The 17,533-nt window shown below is 42.2% G+C and overlaps 1 protein-coding gene and 1 long non-coding RNA gene across 5 annotated transcripts in view; one reads left to right on the top strand and one right to left on the bottom strand.

The window, feature by feature from the left end:
* Nucleotides 1–17,533, top strand: part of LOC132206113 (uncharacterized) — a 94,518-nt gene that overhangs the window by 43,216 nt on the left and 33,769 nt on the right. The window lies entirely within an intron of this gene.
* LOC125466178 (corticotropin-releasing factor receptor 1-like) overlaps nucleotides 11,113–17,533 on the bottom strand; it is a 271,407-nt gene continuing 264,986 nt past the window's right edge. For 3 of the 4 annotated variants that reach the window (XM_059638669.1, XM_059638672.1, XM_059638670.1), the window contains one exon: nucleotides 11,113–17,491. In XM_059638669.1, the coding sequence (XP_059494652.1) occupies nucleotides 17,351–17,491 (141 nt within the window). In that variant the 3' untranslated portion in view covers nucleotides 11,113–17,350. The remainder of the gene's footprint in view (nucleotides 17,492–17,533) is intronic. The other variant, XM_059638671.1, reaches the window with a different exon arrangement.

Here is a 17,533-nt window from a genome sequence, read left to right as displayed (position 1 = left end):
AATTATTTGGTTGACACCAATTAACTAAGAAGGCATTTGGCACAGTGCAATGAGTATGGGAGTTGGGACATCATGTTGCAGCTGTACAGAACATTGCTGAGGCCACTTATGGAATACTGTGTTTAATTCTGGTCTCCATGCTTATGGGAAAGATGTTGTTAAACTAAAAAGGGTTTAGAAAAGATTGGCAAGGATATTGCTTGGAATGGTGCATTCTGAGGTCTGGGGAAGGCTGACAAGTCTGGGGCTCCTTTCCCTGGAATGTTGGAGACTGAAGAATGATTTTATGGAGGTTTATAAAATCACGAGGGGCATGGATATGGTGAATACTAACGTCATTTTCCCAGGATAGAGAATTTTAAAAGCGGAAATTTAAGATGGGGGGGGAGATTTAAAAGGGACTTGAGGGGCGGCTTTTACTTGCAGAGGGTGGTGCACATCTGTTATGAGCATTTGTAGAGTAACTGGTGGAGGCAGGTGTAATTGCAACATTAAGAGGTACCTGGAGGGGTATATGAACAAGAAGGGTTCAGCGGCCTTTTCAGTTGTTTCAGTGACAGGAGTCTGGGAGGAAGTGGCAGCCTGGGAAGGTAGGTTTCCACCCAATAAATTTGGGAGTATGATGCAGGAGCAAGCTGACCCCATTGAGAACGGCACTGACAACATCTGCAGCAAGTGTTGGCAGCTTGAGGAGACCTGGCTCAAAATTGATGAGCTGGAATCCGAAAGTACATCTGGGAGGGGGAGAAATACCTGGATACTGTGTTCCAGGAGGCAGTCACACCTGGTAGATTAACTAATGTTAATTTGATCAGTGGGCAGGGACAGCAGTGTGTGACTGCGTGTGAGGCAGGTAGAGGGACTCTGCAGACAGAAACACAGGAGCCATAGCCCTTGATATCGTCCCACAGGTATGAGGCACTTCCTCCCTGCGTGGATGAGGAACAGGGCTGCAGGAAAGATGAGTCAACTGACCAAGGCACCATGATCCAGGAGGCCATTGAAGAGGGAGCAGTAAAAGACAGATTGTAGTTGTAGGGGATTCCATCATCAGGAGGATGATGGCTAGCAAAGGACACTTTGGTAGCATGATAGAGAATCCCACATGGTGTGTTGCCTGCCCGGTGCCAGGGTGTGAGTCATCTCTGACTGGCTGGAGAGGATACTAGAGAGGGAGGGGGAGGATCCAGTTGTTGTGGTCCATGTAGGTACCAACAACATAGGCAGGATGAGGAAAAAAGACCTGTTTCAGGATTATGAAAAGCTAGGAAAAAATAAAAAAAACAGGTCTTCAAGGGTCATAATCTCTGGATTGCTGCCCTAGCCACGTGCAGATTGGCATAGGGAGGCAAGGATCAGGGAAGTAAACACATGGCTAAAAGAGTGGTGGGTGAAAGAGGGTTTCCTTTTCATGGGGCACTGGCGTCAGTTCTGGGACAGGAGGGATCTGTACCACTGGGATGGACTCCACCTGAACAGGGCCAGGTCCAGTGTTCAGGCGAAAAGAGTAAATAGGGTGGTTAGGAGGACTTTAAACTAGTAAATAAGGGGGAAGGGAGAAGTGAGCGTAGAGGGAGAAAAACAATGAATGCAAGGCAAAGCAGCAGGTTAGCAGGTGACCGGGAAGCTTCAACTCCATTGAAAAGTAGGAAAAAAGCTAAAGGGAAGGAGAACTCAAGAGCTGTTAGTAATGGAGGTAACAGGACCCAAAAAGAAGGTGCAAAAACTGGCATAAGGGCACTTTTTCTGAATTCTCACAGCATTCAAAACAAGGTGGATGAATTGATGGTGAAAATCATGGCAAATGGGTACTGACTCTTGGTTACGGGATGGTCATGACTGGGAGTTAAATATCCAGGGGTATCAAACTGTTCGGGAGGACAGACAGGAAGGTAGGGTAGGTGGTGTTGCTCTGATCTTTAAGGATGATATCAGGGCGGTTTTGAGAGATGAGATAGGTTCTACTGAACAAAACGTTGACTCCATTTGGGTGAAAATTAAGGATAGCAGGAAGAAGAAGTTACTGATAAGTGTGATCTGTAGGCCACCACATAGTGACAATGTGATGGGGGGGGGAATAAACATAGAAATAGCTAATGCATGTAAAAATGGAATAGCAATTATCATGGGGGATTTTAAACTACATATCGATTGGTCAAATCAGGCCAGTCATGACAGCCTTGGGGAGGGGTTCATAGAATGCATCCATATTAATTTCCTTGAACAATACGAGGGAGCAAACTATCCTAGATTTAGCCCTGTGTAATGAGACAGGAATAATTAATGATCTCACAGTTGGGGATCCCCTCGGAAGGAGCGATCACAGTATGGTTGAATTTAAAATACAAATGGAGCGTGAGAAGGTTAAATCTAGTACCAATGTCCTATGCTTAAACAAAGGAGGCTATGAAGGATTGAGGAAGGAGTTAGCTAAGGTAGAATGGGAGCAAAAACTTGATGGTGCATCATTTGAGGAACAGTGGATGACTTTCAAAACAATTTATCACCGTGCTCAGCAGAAGTATATTCCAGTGGTAAGGAAGAACTGTAGGAAAAGAGAGAGCCAGCATGTCTAAAGAAATAAAGGGAAGTATCAGATTGAAAAAAAAATACAAAAAACAAAGAGTAGTGAGAAATTAGTAGACTGGGAAATCTTTAAAGGCCAACAGAAAGCTACAAAAAAAATTATAAAGAAAAGTAAGGTAGATGAGAGTTATCTAGCACAGAATATAAAAAACAGGCAGCAAAAGTTTCTATAAATTTGTAAATCGTAAAAGAGTGGCAAAGGTAAACATTAGTCTTTTCGAGGATGAGAAGGCCAATTTAATAACTGGGAATGAGGAAGTAGCCAAGACTTGTGTGAATGAGCAGGAAGATCTCGGTGTCCCATGCGCATGAAAGTTGCCACCCAGGTTGATAGGGTTGTTAAGAAGGCGTAGGTTTTATTGGTAGAGGGATTGAGTTTCGGTCATGTTGCAGCTGTACAAAACTCTGGTGCGGCCGCACTTGGAGTATTGCGTGCAAGTTCTGGTCGCCGCATTATAGGAAGGACGTGGAAGCATTGGAAAGAGTTCAGAGGAGATTTACAAGGATGTTGCCTGGTCTGGAGGGAAGGACTTATAAGGAAATGCTGAGGGACTTGAGGCTGTTTTTGTTAGAGAGAAGAAGGTTAAGAGGGCGACTTAATAGAGACGCACAAGGTGATCAGAGGATTAGATAGGGTTGTTGGTTAGAGCCTTTTTCCTTGGATGGTGATGGCTAGCATGAGGGGACATAGCTTTAAATTGAGGGGTGAAAGATTTAGGATAGATGTCAGAGGTAGGCTCTTTACTCACAGGGGAGTAAGGGCGTGGAATGCGCTGCCTGCAACAGTCGTTGATTCGCCAACTTTAAGGGCATTTAAATGGTGATTGGATAAACATATGGATGATAATGGAATAGTGTAAGTTAGGTGAGCTTCAGAATGATTTCACAGGTCAGCGCAACATCGAGGGCCGAAGGGCCTATATTGCACTGTAATGTTCCCATGTTCCTGCTTTTTGTGCCAGTCTTCACAGTGGAAGACACAAATGACATGCCAAAAACTGATAGCAAGAAGGTTATAGCAGGTGAGGACCTAGAAACTATCATTATCACTAAGGAACCAATGCTGGGCAAGCTAATGGGGCTGAAGGTGAACAAGTCTCGTGGCTTGTTGATGAAATGCATCCCACGGTACTAAAAGAGGTGATGGGGGAAATAGCAAATGCACTGGACTCTGCAGTGATTCCTGTGGATTGGAAGACAGCCAACGTGATGCCACTGTTTAAAAAGGAAGTAGACAAAAAGCAAGTAACTATAGGCCAGTTAGTTTAACTTCAGTTGTGGGAAATGCTTGAATCTATCATGAAGGAAGAAATAGCAAGACATCTGGATATAAATTATCCCATTGGAAACACCCAGCATGGGTTCATGAAGGGTATGTCATGTTTAACTAATTTGGTGGAATTCTTTGAGGACATTTCTTACATGGTGGATAACGGGGAACCTGTGGATGTGGTGTTATCTGGATTTCCGGAAGGCATTTGACAAGGTGCCACACCAAAGGCTGCTACATAAGATAAAGTTGCACAGTATTACAGGTAATGTATTGGCATGGATAGAGGTTTGGTCGACCAGTAGAAAGCAAAGAGTAGGGGTAAATGGGTGTTTTTCTGGTTGGCGGTCAGTGGCTAGTGGTGTGCCTCCGGAATCAGTGTTGAGACCGCAATTGTTTACAATTTACATAGATGATTTGGAGTTGGGTACTAAGTGTGGTGTGTCAAAATTTGCAGATGACACTGCAAGTCTGCAGAGAGATATAAATAGTCTAAGTTTGTGTGCATAAGTCTGGCAGATGGAGCACAATGTTGATAAGTATGAGGTCATCTATTTTGGTAGGAATAACAGCAAAATGGACTATGTTTTAAATGGTGAAAAAAATTGCAGTATGCTGCTGTGCTTGGGTGTCCTTGTGCATGAATCGCTGAAGGTGGGGTTGCAGGGATTAAAAAGGCAAATGGAATTTTGTCTGCTATTGCTCGAGGGATGTAATTTAAAAACAAGGAAGCTATGCTACAGCTGTATAGGGTCCTGGTGAGGCCACACCTGAAATAGTGTGCAATTTTGGTCTCCTTACTTGAGAACAGATATACTAGCATGGAGGGGGTGCAGAAGAGATTCAGTTGGTTGATTCCAGAGTTGAGAGGGTGGGATTATGAGGAGAGACTGAGTAGACTGGGAATATACTCAGAAGAATGAGGGGAGATCTTATAGAAACATATAAGATTATGAAGGGAATAGGTAAGGTGGAGGCAGGGAGGTTGTTTCTGCTAGCAGGTGAAACTAAGACTAGAGGGCATCGCCTTGAAATAAAGGGAAGCAGATGTAGAACTGAGGGCAGGACGACCTTCTTCACCCAAAGGGTTGTAAATCTGTGGAATTCCCTGCCCAGTGAAGTGATTGAAACTACTCATGGAATGTTTTTAAGGCAAGGCTAGATAAATTTTTGAACAGTAAATGAATTAAGGGTTATGGTGAGTGGACAGGTAAGTGGAGCTGAGTCTCAAAAAGATCAGCCATGATCTTATTAAATGGCGGGGCAGGCTCGAGAGGCTAGATGACCTGCTCCTGCTCCTAGTTCTCATGTTCTTATATGGATCAGTTGCTGGAAAACTAGCCTGGATCAGTCCAGGCTATGTGGTTGGCATGGATGTTTTGAACTGAAGGGTCTTCTTCCATGCTGTATTTACTGTATGTTTCTGTGACTCTATGCTAATTCTTGCTATCCTAGTCTTTCCCAGTATTTTCTGTACCCTGCTACTCCTGTGATGTTTACTTCTAAATCCCAAACCTCAGCTGATTTACTGTAAACCCTCTCCAAACACTCTGTCAAAATGCTGCTTGGAACCTAATGTCAGCTCTGTTCAGGTACAAACAGGGGGTCCAATGTGAATGGCTGCTATCTGTCCCAGAGCAAGTCATAGGATAGAGAAGTCACGAGGGAGGTGGCTGTTGCATCTGGGGAGTATTTCACATCGGGGAAATCTGGCGATGGGGTCAGACCAGTACTGGAGGAGGAGGGTTATTGGAAATTTCATTTCGGATCAGGGGCTTGTCAAGTCTGGTGATAAGAGGACACCAATAGGTCATGGAATGAATGAGAGAGAGAGGGTAGAGGGGATGTAATCGAGTCAGGTCGTTAAGGTGGTAGGAGGTGGGGAAGTTGTGTTTGGATGGAGAGTGATTGACACGGGTGCAAGTGGTCGGGTGATGAAGTTGGTAGGGGAAATTTCACGAGCGATGTCCGGGTCTGCTTAATAGTTACACTGCAGTTAGAGTGGATTTTTATTCTCTTACTTTCCAAGGTAACTATTGAGCTTAAGTGAGTCTAACTTGTTAACCTGAACCGTCAGAAGTTTTCATTCTTAAAAGGCAATCCTTCAAAAGCTTCCAGATGCAGGAGAGTTGTCCATTGGAGATTTTAGAATCCCAGGAAATTCCCAGACAATCTGCTACATCAGGTTTTTGCACAGTCATGATATATAACTCTAATCTATCTTGTTCCAACACCTTTCTGGCCAGTGGACTATCTGGGCCTCGTTACAGAAGAGACAATGCAGAAAACATTTCCTCAACTCATTGATTAGTTTACAAGAATGAGAGGTGATCCTACTAAAACTGATATAACTGGTGCAAATGACTGAACCAGCTCCTTCCTGTATGTCCAACCTTCTGAGATGGTCGCAGGATCTGTATGTTGGATAAAGAGTGTCCGAATAAGCATCATGACTCAGTACCATTTTCCTGCTTCTTTTTTCCCCATCTCCTTGCAGACTATTTCTATCCAAATATTCATCCAAAGACTTGTTGAATATCTCAACTGAACCTGGCTCCATCACATTTCCAGGCAGTGCACTCCACACCCTACTATTCGCCGTGTGAATTTTTGTTTTCACTGGCACATTGTGATTTTCATTGTAGTTTGATGGGTTTTATCATTGGTGTCAGAGAGCATCATTTCCCTGTGTTAAAGTGAAGATTGGTTTAAACTGAAGCAACAGAACTTAGTATACCGTGTTAGCGTGTCGATTGATTAATTGGGTTTATTACTGGTTTAATAGACTGTAACTATACTATTATAGTACAGATTGACTGGATGTATTAATGGTGTAAAAGAACTTTATTACCCTGTGCTGGAGTGTAGTTTGGTAGGGTTTATTTACTGGTGTTACAGAGCTGTGTCACATAGTGTTAGACTGTAGATTGAGAAGGGTTTATTATTGGTGTAGGAAAGTTTTTTTGCCCTGTGCTGGAATGTTGATTGATAAGGCTTTGTTCTCAGCACACTGTGTTCGAAATTAGACTGGAAAATACACATCAAACAAAACTGATGCTCCCACTGTCACACTAGCATTTGTTGCCCACATCCTGTGGTCCTTTCTTTCTGGAATTTGGCGCTGTTTCTTCATGAAATATTGACAATGAGCTTCCCATTCCTAACACACGCACTTCTCTCTTTTTCACTCTGACATCCCCAAATGCACTCCCCACCCTTCTCTCTCCTTGATCATTATGTTTTGCCTAGTATCACATTTGGTGGGGAGGGGACAGCAAGGCATGGGGAATTGAGAAAGAAGTGGTGCAATTCATTCACAGATCAAGAGCAAACTGAAGGTGGGGGCACTGTTGTAGAGTGAGACAGATGTACAGAATAGAATCACACCCATTGGATCAAGTCATCCATGCTGACCCAATGTCCAGGATAAATCTAGTCTCATTTGACAGCACTTGGCCCATATTCCTCAAAACCCTTCCTATTTGATACCCATCTAAATGTCTTTTAAATAGTTTAATTGTACCAGTGGAAGCTGCAGAGGCTGGTCACAATTGAAATGTGGAGTTTGTTCAAGGAACAGCTACTGCGTGTCCTTGATAAGTATGTACTTGTCAGGCCAGGAGGAAGTGGTCGAGCGAGGGAACCGTGGTTTATTAAAGAAGTTGAATCTCTTGTCAAGAAGAAGGAGCCTTGTGTAAAGATGAGGCGTGAAGGCTCAGTTAGGGTGCTTGAGAGTTACAAGTTAGCCAGGAACGATCTAAAGAGAGAGCTAAGAAGAGACAGAAGGGGACATGAGAAGTCTTTGGTGGGTAGGATCAAGGAAAACCCTAAAACTTTCTATAGGTATGTCAGGAATAAAAGAATGACTAGAGTAAGATTAGGGCCAGTCAAGGACAGTAGTGGGAAGTTGTGTATGAGCTCCGAAGAGATATGAGAGGCACTAAATGAATAATTTTTGTCAGTATTCACACAGGAAAAAGACAATGTTGTCGAGGAAAATACTGAGATACAGGCTATTAGACTAGATGGTGTTAGGTTTGTTTTCGGAGACCCTCACAGACTTGATGCAATAATAAGACACTGACCTGTTTAGAAAAACTCAAATAATTTATTACAAAGCAAGTACAAGCTGTGGAGGATCACTGTACTCAACCCAGCACAGAGTGCATAGTCTCGTAAGCAATTCTCTCTGAGCAGCGGACAGTCCCTGCTTTTTATACCTTATCAAGTGCATAATACATAAAGCAATTTTAACATCTCACAATGGCATGATGCATGAAACAATCACTACAACAGACAATGACATGATACAAAACAATTACTACATCGAAAACATAAAGAGAGCAGGATATAGTATTGATCGTTCACAAAGTGACTGCTCATGTCAGGAGGCGATTTCAAGTTGCCGAAGTGGCAGGATGTAATTTCAAGCTGCCAAAGTGTCTGGCTTGAACATAAATCAGTGCCCTGGTCCCTTTGTCAGAGACAAAAGTTACGTACTTCAGAAGTCTCACACCTTTACAAATGATCCTCACTTAACTTTATTTGAGACAGTTTCCACATACCCCCTTGCAGGAAGATAAAGATTTGCACAGTTTAACTCTAATTCTATTCAGGCAGGAAGCATAAGGCAGTGTCTGCATGCCTATGTGTAGGAAGATAAGGAGTTACAAAGTTTTACACCTAATTTCTAGTTGGGCAGGAAGTTTTAAGGCAGTGTCTGCATACCTATGAGAAAGCAGATAAAGGACTAATTAATTTATAGAAATATAGAAATCAATGGGATGTTATGCCAATAACATCTCAATGGGATTGAGGTTCATAAGGAAGACGTGTTAGCAATTCTTTAAAGTATGAAAATAGATAAGTCCCTTGAGCCAGATGGCATTTATCCTAGGATTCTCTGGGAAGTTCCCACAAGTCCTAGCACTAACCCTATTGCTAGTATAAATCCTTGCACTAATCCTAAACCTAACCCTAATTTTAACTCCAGCCCTCACCCTAACCCTAATCCGAACCTTAAATCTCACCCTAATCCCAATTTTAAACCTAACAGTAACCGCAACCCTAACCCTAACTGTAATCTTAACCCTAGCCCTAGCCCTAGCACTAGCTCTAACTCTCAACCTAGCCCTACCCACAGTCTATAATTATCCCTAGTGTTAATCCAAACCCTATCCCTAACCCAAGCTTAACACTAACCCTATCCCCAACCCTAACCTTAACAGAATCCTAGCCCTGACAGTAGCCTGGGATCTGACCATAACCCTCGATCTAACTTCACCTTGATCCTAGCCCTCACCTTAGCCCACACCATAACCTAACCCTAGTCCTAATACTAAACTTAACCCTTGCTCTAGCCCTAGTCCTAACCCTTAAGTTAACCCTAACCTTAACCCAAAACCTAACCCTAAACCTCGCCTAGCCAATGCTAAGCCTTATCCGAGCCCTAACACTAACAGGAATAAAAACTGAAAGAACTGCAGATGCTGTAAATCAGGAACAAAAACAGAAGTTGCTGGTACAGCTGAGCAGGTCTTGCAGCATCTTTGAAGAAATGTCAGAGTTAACATTAGGGCCTGGTGACATTTCCTCAGTTCTGAGCTTTTCCAGCAACTTCTGGTTTTGTTTCGGACAGTAACCCTATCCCTAATATTAACCCTAACTCTGACTCTGACTCTAACACTAATCCAAACCCTAGGCCTAACCCTAACCCTAACCTTAGCTCCACCCTTGCCTTTGCCCACACCCGACCCTAATTCTAACTGTGACCTTAACCGTATCCTAACCCTAGTCCTCCTGCTAACTCTAAACGTAACCATGAACATAGTGCTAACCTTGACTATATCTGTAGTCCTAGCCCTAGCCCTTCACCTTAAACTAGATCCAGCCCAAAGCCTAATTCAACTCAAATCCTAAACCTGATCCTAGACCTTGCCCTAACCCAAATCCAAACACTAAATGTGGCCTTAGCTGTCGCCCTTGTCCTTACTTTAGCCAGATCCATAATACTAACCCTAAGTGAACTCTAACCCTAACCCTAGCCTTAATCCAGTCCCCAACCCTAAGCCTAACTTTATCCTTAGCCCTAACTCAAAACCTACTATGAACTCTAACCCACACCATAACATTAATCCTAAACCTAACTCAAGCCCTAACCCTTATCCTACCCCTTGTCCTTGCCCTAGCCCTAGCTCTATTCCTAATCTACCTCTTACCCTGGGCTGTGGCCTTACCTAGCCCTTTTCCAACACTATCCCTAACCCTATTGCTAATACTAAATCTAACACTAGCCCCAGCCTTAGCCCTCAGCCTTATACTACAGCAGCACTTACCCTTGCTGTAGACGTATCTGTAATCCTAATCCTCACCCTAAACCTAACACTATCCATAGCCTTAGCCCTTGCCCTCGCCTTAACCGACACCATAATCCTAACTCTAACTGTAACTCTAGCCCTAACCCTATACCGAACCCCAAACCTTGCCTTAACCCTAACTCTAGCCCTAGCTTTAGACCCAGACCTTACATTAGACGTAGCCCAATCCTAACCCAACTCAAACTCTAAACATAACCCTAGCACTTGTCCTAAGCCTAATCCTAACACAAAACTTGGTTGTAGCCCTAGCCCTCCTCTTTACATGAGAGCTAACCCTAATGCGACCCCAAATTGAGCTCTAACCCTAGCCCGGAATCTAAATGTAACCTTATCCCTAGCCCTACCCCAAAACCGAGTCTGAGCTCTAAGCCACATCATAACCTTTACCCTAACCCTCACCCTTGCCCTAGCTCTATCCCTAAATCTAACCCTAACCTTAATCCGACCCCTTACTCTAGGCTGTAGCCTAGCCCTTGCCCCATCCCTGACTGCTCCACCCTGAGTCCTAGACCTAGCCCTAACAAGCACCTTAACCATAATAACCATAAACTTATCCCAACCCGTGGCTCTCACCTGAGACCTAACACCAACCCTAACTCTTAATGTAGACCTCATTAATCTCAATCCTTGGCCTTTCCCTAGCCATAACCCTTTCCTTAAGACTAAGCCTAACCATTCTTGGCCTAGACGTTATCCTAACCTCAACAGTTGCTCCAGCCCTAGACTTCTCTCTGACTCTAACCCTCACCCTAACCCTAATCCTTGCCCCAACCCCTTGCCCTAGCCCTATCCCTAAACCTACTCCTAAGCCTGACCCTAATCTGTGCTCTAATCTTATCCCTAACCCATCACTAACCCTAACCCTTACCCTTGCCCTCACCCTTCTCATAGCCCCAACCCTAACCCCTACCCTCACACTACTCTTGCTCTAGCTCTAACCCTAACTCTGTATCTAACCCTTACAGTAGCCCTTACATTAGACCCAACCTCGCCCTAACCCTTACCCAACTCAAATACTACCCCTAACTCTAGCTGTAACCTTAACCCTGCCCTAACCCTAACACAAAAACTGGCCTTCGCCCTAGCCTCATCCTTACATCAGCCCTAACCCTCACCCTGGTCCTAGACTTAACCCTCATCCTTAACCAAGGCCTAGCTTTAGTCCTTGCCTTAACCTTTATCCTAACCCTAACTTAAACCTAAGTCTAACTGTAGCCTAACCCCAGCCTAACCCTAACCCTAATCCTAACCTTAATCTTAACCCTTGCCCTGTGCTAGCCTTGACCCTAACCCTAGCCTTAGCATTTCCCACAGCCCTAACCTTCACCCTTGCCCTTGTCCTAGCCCTAACCCTAACCCTAGACATACCTCTAAATCCAGTCCTTTCCACGCCTCTATCTCTAACTCTAATTGGACCCCAAGTCCTAGCCTCAAGAATAACCCTAACACTAGCCCTAACCCTAACACTTACTGACATATGCTGTGTAACACTATAGTGTCATTTGTATCAAATATTAAAAAGCTTGATGGAAATGGAGATTTTGGTGTGCCAATTTCTTGTCTCAGTGAATTATGCAGTTAAGTAAAATCCAACAGATTTTTAGGTGTTTGATAGAATTGGGGACTTTGATGCGTAAAGTTGCTTATCTCAATGAGATATGCACTTTAGCAGCATCTACAACACATTTTAAGCGCATACCAGCATTTTGCAGACATTTTCTGGAAAAGATAAGTTTGGTGTTTAAACCTGCTGATCTCACCCAAAATACACTTTAGCAACATCTACATCAGATTTCATGAAATTTGCTGGAAATGGAAATATCACTGTTCCAGGTTACTTATCTCACTGAGGTATGCACTTTAGTAGCATTAACATCCGATATTAAGAAGTTTGCTGAAACTGGAAACTTTGGTGTTCCATGTTGCCTACCTCACAGAGATATGCATATTAGTAGCATCTATAACACAAGTTAAGAACATGCCAGTATTTTGCAGAAGCTTGCTGGAAATCAAGATTTTGGTGTTTATACCTGCTGATCTCACCCAGGCATGCACTTTAGTGACATCTGCAATGTATCTTAAGGTGTTTGTTGGAAATGGAAATTTTGGTGCTCCAAGTTCATTATCTCACTTACGTGCTTTTGTAGCACACACATCAAATTTTAAGAAGCTTGATGGAAATGGAGATTTTGGTGTGTCCAATTGCTTGTCTCAGTGAGTTTTGCAGTTTAGTAACATCTAGACGAGACTTTAAAACATTTGATAGAATTGGAGACTATGATATGCAAAATTCCTTTATCTCACTGAGACATGCAGTTTAGTATCAGCTACAACACATTTTTCTAATCCCAGCATTTTCCAGATGTTTGCTAGAAATGCTGATTTTAATGTTTAAGCTTGCAGGTATTATCTACATATGTACTTCAGTAACATCTATGTTAGATGTTGCTAAAATTGGTGATTGTGGTGTTCACCCTTTTTTATCTCACTGATATATGTACTTTGGTAGCATCTAAAAATGATTTTTTAAAAGTTTGCTAGAGCTTGAGAGTTTGGTGTGCCAAGTTGCTTATCTCACTGAGTTGTCCACTTTAGTAGCATCATAGAATCCCTACAGTGTGGAAACAGGCCCTTTGGCCCAACAAGTCCATGCCGACCCTCACAGCATTCCACCCAGACCCATCCACCTGTAACGCACCTAATCTAATACATCCCTGAACACTACAGGAAACTTAGTATGACCAATTCACCTTGCCTGCACATCTTTGGACTGTGGGAGGAAACTGGAGCACCCAGAGGAAACTCACGCAGACACAGAGAGAACGTGCAAACTCTACACAAGGGAGGAATCAAATCCCGGTCCCTGGCGCTGCGAGGCACGGAGCCACCGTGCTGCCCCAAACGGAGCACCACTGTTTCTGCCTGGTTTCTAACCAGGGATCTTTTGCGTGTTAAACATACATGATGACCCACTCCACTAAAGAAACCCCACAAACCCCAGCATCCGAAATAGATTTTAAGAACACGGTAGAAATGGGGATAATGATGTGCAAAGCTGCTTACATCAGTGGGATATGCACTTTAGCACCATCTACAGCAGATTTTAAGAAGTTCAACAGAACTGGAGATTTTGATGTGCCAAGTTGCTTATCTAAGTGATTTATGCATGTTGGTATTTCCCACAAGAGAATTAAAGAAGTTTAATTGAATGGCAGATTTTGAAGTGGAAGGTTGCTTATCTCAGCGAGTTATGCATTTTACTAACAAGATTTTAAGTAGCATTCAAAAACTATTTTAAGATTTAAAAAATATTGCTAGAAATGATTAGCTAGTTAATAAGTTGTTCTGTAAATTTTGCATGGTAGACCAGAGTGAAATTGGATGTGAAAGTTGCCATAGGGTCATAAGTAATTAATATGAATTGTGCAAGACATGGTGATACAATTCATTGTGTGTGATGGTGATAAACTCATTAGGCCTTGAGACAAAAAATCCATTAAAAAGTTCATCACAATTTGAACTCAGCCAAAAATACATAAATCTCTGTTCTATCAATGTTGTTGGATTAAAGTCCTGGAACACCCTTCCTGATAGGGTGCAAAGTTTTATAAGCACAAAGTGAACTGTCCCTCTCCAGTTTCACAAATCTTACTGGTCACAACATAAAATTATGTTTTCCCCAGTTAGCTACATAATAATTTGTCAATATGTTTTGTCAATGATAGGATTTAGGATAAAAAAAGTTTCCATCAACCAGGTTGCTTTAATAACCAACAAAGTAGATTCATCATGAAAACAGAACTTATTCAACAATGATGTAAACCAGGTTCAAACACAGTTTATAGCATGAAAGTATTAATAGTCTGACAATGCTGTGTTACTGTAAAAAGTTTTCTTTGAAGAGAAGTTGTAAAGGCAGCTGTTCCAAAGAGTCTGAGAAGCTAGAAAGCTGAACCAATTTAACAATGGAAGGGTGTGGCTGGTTTGCCCAGTTCAGGGTTTTCTAGTTTTTTTTCTAGCTGTAGCAGTCACAAGATGTTTTGAGTACCAGAAAGGTTACAAGCTTCAGTAAAGGATTCCTCACTGGCTTTCTCTAAAATTTCTCTGGATGTTGTTCCCTCCTGCTATTAAGAATCTGTATTTGAAACCTTTTTGCTCAGAGGTATGTTTATGGGATGTTGCCATATTGGAACAGTTAATTAACTGAGTTGCAGTATCAGGTCGGTTAAGTTTTCCAGTAGTTAAGTTATCCTAAATTCCGGTTTTTTCGACTGCAGTGTTTAAATAAATTCTTTTTTGCTTAAAGCCAAGTGGTTTGACCAATTGCATCACACCAGGAACTCCACTTCACACCTATCTTTAAAATAAGAAAAAGTTAGGCTACATTTTAAAAATATTTTGAGAGAGTCTGGCCTGGTCTATAACAATAGTTACCTTTCTAAATAACCATCCCCTTACACAGCATTTTTAACCATAAAAATAACAACCATGGAGTGATTAATTTCAAGGTCAAAATATATTTTGACCAAGTAATGCTTCGTTAACGTATATAAGGATATCTACTGTAAGCGACTCAGTATTGTGTATGTGTGTGTGTGCGTAAGCGCGCTTGCAAGTGTGCATGTGTTTGTGGTATGTTTTGCGTGCAGTCCTACTGGAGCTTTCTAATTTGGGGGGTTATACACAGAAATAATTACCATGATGTCCTGAGTTGTTTAGGTAAATTAAAATAAGCTATCATGATGCTCCGAACAACGGGACAGCAAGAACCGTTTTGGAGTAGTTGGAAACGGAGCATGATACAACAATTTGATTTCCATAAATTCCAAGATTACAGCAATGAAAATTCCACTACCGTAATCCCTTGTTTAGATAGAATTTTCTTTGCATCAGTTGCAGAGTATCCACTTTTACTATACTGCAATTAGAAACAGCCAAGCGCTGGAATGGCTTAGGGAAGCAAAAATTGAAATATTTTGAAATTACTGAAGTGCAGAAAAGTGGAAAAGGGCATCATTTATTTCCCTAAATGAGAGCTCTTTTCAGTCAACATTTGAAGAAAATAGAACAGACCTGAAGTCTGGATAGACATGGAGAAATACGACTTAAAGATAGGGGGAGGAACAGGAAGTGTTCAGGATCTGAGCAGACTGCAGAAGGACTTGGATAGGCTAGGAGAGTGAGCAAAGAAGTGGTAGATTGAAGACAGTGTGGTATGAGGTTGTGCCCTTTGGTAGGCAGAATTATGATGATATTGACCATTAACAGATGTGTCCTGTCCTGTTTCTCTTGTAGAGGGGTGATGTCATTTGTAGAGGGGTCACAAAATGTCTTTTTCATACAAGCAGTTGATAAAAAGTTTGAGTTCTTCCTAGGTGACTCTTTTTTTAGGTAAGACAAAAGAAGCATGAGTGGATGGGCTCAGCCCAAAAGGGTTTTAGCTTTGCTAGTTGTGTAGGTTTTTTTCTGGCTGATGGAACTGAAAGTTTGAATTCTCTGCTGCTAGCAGCACGGTGGCTCAGTGGTTAGCACTGCAGCCTCACAGCGCCAGGGACCCAGGTTCAATTCCAGCCTCGGGCGACTGTCTGTGTGGAGTTTGCACATTCTCTATATGTCTGCATGGGTTTCCTCCGGGTGCTCCAGTTTCCTCCCACAGTCCAAAGCTGTGCAGGCTAGGTGGATCGGCCATGCTAAATTGCCCGTAGTGTTCAAGGATGCGTGGATTATAGGGAGATGGGTCTGGGTGGGATGCTTCAAGGGGCAGTGTGCACTCGTTGGGCCAAAGGGCCTGTTTCCACACTGTAGGTAGTCTAATCTAATCTAGATTGAAGCCTTACACAGAAAGGCTAGTTCGGAATGTTCCAGTTGATTGTCATTGGACATTGAAGACACTCTACCAACTGAAGCTAAAAATCAACTTCCTCAGGATCATATGGAACACCAGATCAAATGTTAAAGAAAAACTGAGAATTAATTGGACAAATTTAACTATGGCACAGCATTTACTGAAACACAGAATCATTTGGAAACAGAATATGCTAGCCAACAGAAACAACTATATGAAACAAATGAGAACGAAAGATCTACAGAACAGATTCAGCTGGAAAATGGAATCAACTTTATCATAGTATTGATAAAACACCAGTCTACTGGATGACATAATCAAACAGAATAGTAAATCTACTGGTCACAGATTCAACTGGAATACAGAAACAGTTTGAACAGAGATTCAGCTGAAACGCAATCACTTTGAAAATAATATCCTCTGAAAATAGGTTTTACTCTTTTGAAATGTAAAAGTGATATTCTTTGATAAATCAAGGGTCATCTTTTTGATTTAGCATTCTAACATTCTGAGTGGGTACAACCAAATTTGGTGGTGGATAATAGAAAACAGGCTGTTGATAAACTATGAAAAAAACTGGGAAAAGATACTTGTGTTCGTCTTGTGCGACCTGATGGAGAGATTCGCAGCTGTGAATCTTCCCAAGTGACAGATTGGGCCTGTCAACTTTCTTTCGTGTCATACAACGGTATTCAGCATTAGAACTCTACACTAGTTATTTGCTTAATGACACAATATTGTTGAAATTACTCCATAGAGTTTGATTGCTGTATCTTTGTGTGCTTTTTGTCAGGGCCTCTAAATGCCACAAAGTACACTGACTGTTAAAAGTGGCAACAATGTTAACTATAACTGACACTGTACATTATACATACGTTAGAGATAAATTAAGCCACTTTAATCCCTACCATGACATTGTTACACTTAACAGCACTTTACAAGTTTGGTGTACAAGAGAGACAGCTGCTTCCAGGAAAGGATTTTGTGGCTGGGGAAAAATAAAATGGTCAATTTTGCTACAGGGACCTAAAAGTTGAAATTTGAAATTAATTAAACGCCATTCCACTTAGCTATGAATCTGCTAATGTTCATATATTTTTGTTGCTTGTATCCCTCAACAATTATTGTGGAGTTAAATATGAAGCCCAGGTCAGTTTGATAGGCAAGCAGAAGCAGAGAATGTCTGGGTCAGTTTTATGAAGCCCAACATGTACTGAAGGTCAGCTGGAGGAACACAGTGAGCCAGCATCAGCTTGTTCTAGTTCCATGTGTTTACACAGCTGTTGTCTGCTTGATGCTCTGAAAACTGACCCTAGTGGGAGATGTTGGAATGGACATTGCCCTGGCAACCCGAGTCTGGATCCAGTGATTGTCTTGCCAACGATGCCATCTTTTTCTCACAGCTGAACGAACCTGTGAGAGGATACATTGACATTAAACAACTGAACAGGTGCT

Source organism: Stegostoma tigrinum, chromosome 31 (genome assembly GCF_030684315.1).
Source record: "Stegostoma tigrinum isolate sSteTig4 chromosome 31, sSteTig4.hap1, whole genome shotgun sequence".
Taxonomy (NCBI): Eukaryota; Metazoa; Chordata; class Chondrichthyes; order Orectolobiformes; family Stegostomatidae; genus Stegostoma; species Stegostoma tigrinum.
Note: the sequence above shows the minus strand (reverse complement) of the source record. Positions and strands in the feature narration are given on the sequence as shown.